This window comes from Centruroides sculpturatus, unplaced genomic scaffold (genome assembly GCF_000671375.1).
Source record: "Centruroides sculpturatus isolate CEXI.00-Female unplaced genomic scaffold, Cexi_2.0 scaffold409, whole genome shotgun sequence".
Lineage (NCBI taxonomy): Eukaryota > Metazoa > Arthropoda > Arachnida > Scorpiones > Buthidae > Centruroides > Centruroides sculpturatus.
The window spans coordinates 176,256-183,124 of record NW_019384561.1 but is presented as its reverse complement, the minus strand read 5'-3'; the positions used below and the strand labels follow the sequence as shown (position 1 = coordinate 183,124).

The 6,869-nt window shown below is 23.3% G+C and overlaps 1 protein-coding gene across 1 annotated transcript in view; it reads right to left on the bottom strand.

The window, feature by feature from the left end:
• Positions 1-6,869, bottom strand: part of LOC111623966 (synaptic functional regulator FMR1-like) — a 95,975-nt gene that overhangs the window by 55,066 nt on the left and 34,040 nt on the right. The window contains exon 7 of the mRNA XM_023366707.1: positions 4,955-5,064. Within this exon, the coding sequence (XP_023222475.1) occupies positions 4,955-5,064 (110 nt within the window). The remainder of the gene's footprint in view (positions 1-4,954; positions 5,065-6,869) is intronic.

Genomic DNA, 6,869 nt, shown 5'->3' with positions numbered 1-6,869 from the left:
CCATCATTTCGTATGAGTAATCCAGGACATAGACTACCTTATTCTTCGAGACCCACAGGTATTTATGGACGCAAAACTCGATCGGAGCAAAGTGGTGCCAGAAAACCTAAAGTGCTGCAAAGCATTAAGAAGGGAGCAACTGCCATCAAAGCTTCCATGCCCAAAATTAAGGACGTTAACAAGATTGATAAGTATTCTCGTCTTATTTTTCCTGTTTCCTACCTTATCTTTAATGCCATTTACTGGTGTTTTTACGTACTGTAGGAAATATGGTGGTTTCAATTATGGGTTTTATATACGAAGAAAATAAAACAAAGAACTAATAAAACTAAATAAATCACAAAATTAAATTATTACTATTTTAGAACTGGTATTTTATCATGGGGGAAAAATATATATATATATATATATATATTCAATGTTTGAATTTGATTATCCGTTTTGGCTGAAAGGATTCGATACTAAAATAAAATAAGTACAGAGTTATAAAAAAGAGAGCTCTAAAAAACATTAAAGAATTAAGGAAAAAAAAACCACAATTTTTCTGCTTTAATAATTATATTTATGTTCTAGAACAAGTAACAAAAGTCTTAATCAGTTCTTAAACAAGAAACCGCATTTATCTTAAACAAATGAAATTATAAATTTTAATTAAAATTAGGCGCTAACTTATAATTTCTTTTAATTTAATCATTACATCACTCAAATAGAATTATATCATTTACGAATTTAATAATTTCTAAACGTTTCCTGAATATTTGTATTGTCGATGACCTGGAGGCAAATGATGAACAAAACGTTTTCTAATTTACATTTAAGTTTGTATAGATGAAACGTCTTCTTTGAAAACATAATAAATTGAAAAGTTCCTTTTGGATATCCACAACCGAACGTAATTATCTTTGCTAAGAGAATTTTGCAAGGGTTTTAAAAGATAAAATAATTCATCTGAAAATGATTTCGAAAAGATATTTAATTTATAATATCCTTTAACAGTTTACGTATATATCTATTGTATTATTCATATACTTCGTTACGTACAGATTGTTGTTCACGAAACAATTAATATGTTTTAATTCATTAGAGACCCTCTAATGACTCTAGAATCATAAGTGAAACGTTCTGTAATTTTCCAATTCTTGATACGTATACGTATATATATGTACAGTACACCACTACATTAAAAATACAATATATTTATATATAAATCATTTAGAGAATTCGAAGCACGTTTGTTTAATTATAATATTTCATATTTCCAGTTTTGGTTTAAATTAATTAATTACTCTTTAATAATATCATCTATCATTTAACGTAGCAATGGTTCGTTAAAATCTTCCTAACTATGAAAATTATAATAGATAGAGTAAATGTGTTGTAACTTTCATACTTATATCATAGACTTGTATTGTGATAAATAATCTATCGTAAATCTTCCTATAGGAAAAAAAAATGCATTTTTAAAATATTTCTTATACGAATTTATCATTTTATGTGATACTATCTCTTTTTCTAGACGATATTTTCTCATGAATATAAATTATAGATTATTCTAAAATAAGTAAACTTTCAAGTACAATATATAGGCTATATATATATAGTTTATTTAACTATCCATTGTTTATAAAAACTTGTTTAATTATTTACACAAAAAATTAGAGTGTAATTTAAGAACATAGCCTATAAAATTTAATAAGATCTAACGATAATTAAAACTTACAAAGACTATTAGCATCGTTAATTATAATTAAACTAGTAAAGAAAATTTATTTTTTATCGATAAATATATATTTTTTACTCATTCTAAAATAATAATAATAAATATATTTCTTTTAAATGACTTTAGGCTAATTAATAAAAACCTAAAGTTGTAATATTTATAATTTTCTAAGATTTAATTATTTTACATTCTTATACTATTAAACTGCATAGTTTCATTAACATTTTCCAACAATATCATTGCCTCTAGCAATTATTAATTAGAAATTAAATTTTATTTACTCTTTCAAGTAATTGTAAAATAAATTTATTTTACTTTTCAAATCCATAAAAATTTTTCTACAGTCATAATTGCCTTTGTGTGTTTTTATGATGCATAAAATCTCACTGTTTTTGACGTCTTATTAGTCCCTTTGGGTTATTTAAATTTATAAATACGTAAAGATTAAATACCGAATGAAAACATTACTATCGTTAAATTTAATATAAAGAAAAATAAACAAACTTTACTTTTCTCTTTTGAATATTTAAGTGTATATGTATATATATATATACAAAAGAATAAAGAGAAAAGTAAAATTCTACGCTTCATATATCTTTATTTTCTGAGTTTTAAAGCGTTTATTATTTAAATTATTCTACTAGAATTTATTTCAAAACAATTACAATAGAGTATTTTCTCTGGTATTTTCTTTATTCCATAAAAATCTGGGGTTAAAATTGATTCTCTTCACGAAAAATAATATGGAATTTCTTACTTTTTGTTCGTGTTTTGTTGCTCCCGATACAATTCCGATTAGAATAATGTGTTTTGGAATATAAAAATACTATTGCTGAAATCCAATAGGAAAGTCATTTAATCATTTTTAGAATAGGAAATAAAATGAAAAGGACTAAAACTATTTTATTGTAAAATAAATATATTTAACTGCTCGCTATCACTTCTCTCTTTTTCTCTTTACAAGTTTGTTGTGAAAGAGAGGAAAAAATTGATTTTTCTTTATATATTTATGTTAGTTTATTATTAAATTTTCTTTTAAAATTTAATATACATATATACATTTATTATTATAATAATCATACAATATATGTATGATTATATGGTAATATATATTAACATAAATGTATGGATATTATCAATTTCCATTCCATTACTACTTGTTTATAAAGTGAAAATAAGTAATTTTAAATGTAATTTTCTTATATTTAAATAATTATTAGAGATATTTATTTAACTTTATTAAAAGTTTAAGGATTCCATAAATTATATATAATTAATTTTTCAAGAATTGGCAAGGAAAAGTAACCTTGAGACTGTTTTAAAATTCTTACAAAGCGCAAAATTAAGATTAAATACAAGTCACATAGTTGTTTTAAATTAAATAATGTTAATTTAATTTTATTTAACGCCGGTAATAATTATAATTTCATGTTAAAAACAAATTAAATTTCTTTAAATAATCATGAGTATATTTTATTCTTATGTAGTTAAATATATAAATTATAGAATAATTATATTATAAACCATAAAGTTAATAATAAAAATAAATATAGTTAATAATCTATTTATACATTTAATTAAATTAATTTATAAAATAATATCCAAAGAATTTCTTCAAGTCTTTTTTAAATATTATCAAAAATTAATTGTTAATTTGGTGTATTTTTAATGATGAAACTTTAAAATATTTCTAAAGATTTATTATTTAATGTTGAATTTTCTTTCAAGCAGTTAAATTTTGATGCTTTAAAATAAGTCCAACAATCTTTGAAGATTTGTTGAATCTCAGATAAAATGTTGCAATGATTAATTTCTAAAGGTTAAAAGGTTCAAGAGCTAATTTAGTACTAACTTTAGCCGACCACGTTAATTTAATGATATTCTATTTACTAAAACTAAATTAAATATTTAAAGAAATATTAATTATGACTCTTCGAATAATTGATAAACATTATATATACACATATATGTAAAAAAATACATTTTATTGAGCATGCATGAGAGCAAATTTTTAGAGTTATTTTGAAGAAAATTTGTAAAATACCTCTAGAATTTATTAATGTATAAGTATTTTTTTTCCTTTGAAAAGTTGGATAGATCGAAAATTAGTAAAGTAATTTAAGCATCTGGGAATGGTCTTTCTTAAAAATTCCTTATTTAATAAATATTGATGCTACAATCACATATGTTACTATAAACGACAGCTATAAAATCTGTCACTAACAATAAGTTTGCTAAGCTCAAAGTTGCGGTCAACCATTCTTTTATCGGCACATCTCTCTGTCACATCTTCTACCGACATGAACTGGGAGGATAGCACACAGCTGGAACTACAAACATGGGTAGAGTCCAGATCGATGGGCGTGTAAGCTCATTATCTACCAACTCTTAGGAAATACCCTTCTTTGATACACGTTGTGAGATGACAACAACGATATTCCTATCATTCCTCTACACTTATCTAACGGCAAAGGTTATTGAACTTAAAACCAGAATTCCGGTAAAGTTTTGTGTTTAATCAAGGTAATAATTTTACTGCCAACGTGATTTAGATGATAGAAGAATTTAACGCTAATTAAAGTTGTTTCGGCATCAGGTACGGTTTTTGCGGGGTTTAACCACATTACACGATAACGAGTAGAAATTTTTGTAACCTGTGTGATATAATTTAGGGGGTAGCTAAGCATCAACGGCTGCTTCCAGGCGTAAAATTCATTTTAAAAAAATATATATAAAACGATAACGCAACCATTAAATAGATCGGTTGTTTCTTTAAAATGACCAAACTATTATTTAACATTATACTGGCGTTATTTGCTGTATAGTCCATAGAGAATTATTAATTAAATGTTTTAACAAATTCGTAAAATTAAATTGTCTTGAAATAAATTATTTTCTGTAAAAATTAATGTTTTCGAAGCTAATTAGTTGCGTGTATAAGTCTATGTTAAGTCTGTTTTGGTGGTTCTTAATCTTTCTCAAATTAGTCACATAATTTTTGGTGATACATCGACGAGCCAGTGCCTCATCATGATGCTCTTACATGAATAAACGAAGCACAACATTAATCTGCAATTTTTTATATGAAAAATAGCAGCAATATTAAAAAGTAGACAAAAATTAGCATTTTTAATTTATTACTGTAAATCGCATTTGAACATAAAATTTTTCATAATGAAGACTAGAACAGCTTTATTAATTTTAATTTGTCTGAGCTTAAAAATTAAAACTTACTTCTTCCTTTAATGTCTGATTCTCGTTGTCACCTTCAATTTTGACACGAACTACGCCAGATTTATCTACTATTTCTTGGATTATGCGGCCATTTTTTCCAATCACTTTGCCTACATTGATAATTAAAAACATAATACTTTTATTAAGAAATTACAAAACAAAATTTTAAAATATTAATATTTATTTTCACATACCAAGTAACTGATAATTAACATTAATTGATATTGAGATGTATGATTTTATAAAAAAAAATTACATAAGTAATTTAAAAATTTATCATAACAATTAAAATAATGTTTAAGTATATCTTATTTAAATTTTCTAAAAGTTATTTAATGCAGAAAAATGCATCATCAACCATCACTACTAACTGATATCTGTAATACTTTTAAATTCACTCATTTTATAAATCATCTAATATCTGTTAAAGTTATTGAAAACAAATGTGTGAAAAAAAATAATTAAATACCTAGTAGAAAAATATGAATAATAACTTTTGTTACTTTATTTAAAATTAAAGCACTTTCTAGTAAATAAATTCAATAAAATATCAAAATTTCTGCACCTAATGCATATGGGTGATCAAATAATTATATATAAACTGCTGACTAAGAATACACAAGTTCTTAAATAAAATCCAATTTGTTACTAATGTAAGATATTAAATATTTACAGAAATTAGCATATTTACATTTAATTTATATTTTATCAATACTAATTGCATTTTATTGTGTAATATGCATTTTCAATCTAGAAAAATAATGGATAAGTTTTGCCAACAACTAAACTATTAATTCATTTTAAATTAAACAGCTAGTTTTCTATTTTTAAACTGAATAATTTAGAATTTACACAATTAAAATCTGCAGTAAGACATTCTTGATAGGATGATGATATGTCAATTAATAGCTGAAAATTATCATATTATTCGTATTATTTAATCTACTTGTGGTTTGTTTTCATTTAATAAATAAAATAAATAATATGTATTCAGAAATTTCATAATAAATAAACATTAACTTGTTAAATAAAACCATATTAAATCAATTATTAAAAAATAAATAATTGATTTAATAATAATAAATTTTTACAAAAGTATTATTATTGAATACTGTTTCATTAAATTCTGTTTGAATAAATACTTTTGAATATTAAAATCAATAAATATCAGACAACTTAATTCACGAGTAGGACTGAGTTTCAGAATTTATTTACCATCAGCAGACAATAAGCTCTCTTACAATATAAAATCTTAAAACAATATACTAAAAAAAAAAATCCAAATTTAAAGTTATAATACTAATATTGTATAATAAATAGTATTATATTCTATTACTGAATTTTAGACTAATTTATCCAAAATATATTACTATTCACTTACTTTTCTTTTTACACTTAAAATTAAGCAAATAAATTGATAAAACCATGATCAATTTATTTCATTCATGCATTACTTTCAGTACATTAGTAAGATAGTGCAGTAATAGACTGATAGTTTAAAAAATTTGATTAAAATTCTTATAATTACTTTTTTTTAATTAGTCAGGTGCAAAATTTGATATAGTATAGAATCAGACCACATTCTATATTGAAAAGAATGAAATATAATGTAGATATATCTAATCTAGTCATTTAACCTTTTTCACAAATGAACAACCATCTAGAGCAATGGTTCCCAATGTTTCATAAAGAATGTTAAATACAAAATTTCTATTCCAAACTCCTTAAATGGATTTATGATAAATGTAAAACTTTTGAATTACATCATCAAATATTTAGAATAGTTTTATGGCCAAGATTTTCATATTAGTATTTATTAAAATTTAAAATTAAGATATAATTTATATAAATACCAATTTAGTGCAATTACTCTGTTTAACAATTGAAAATAAATATATTCTGAAAAAGCATTTAT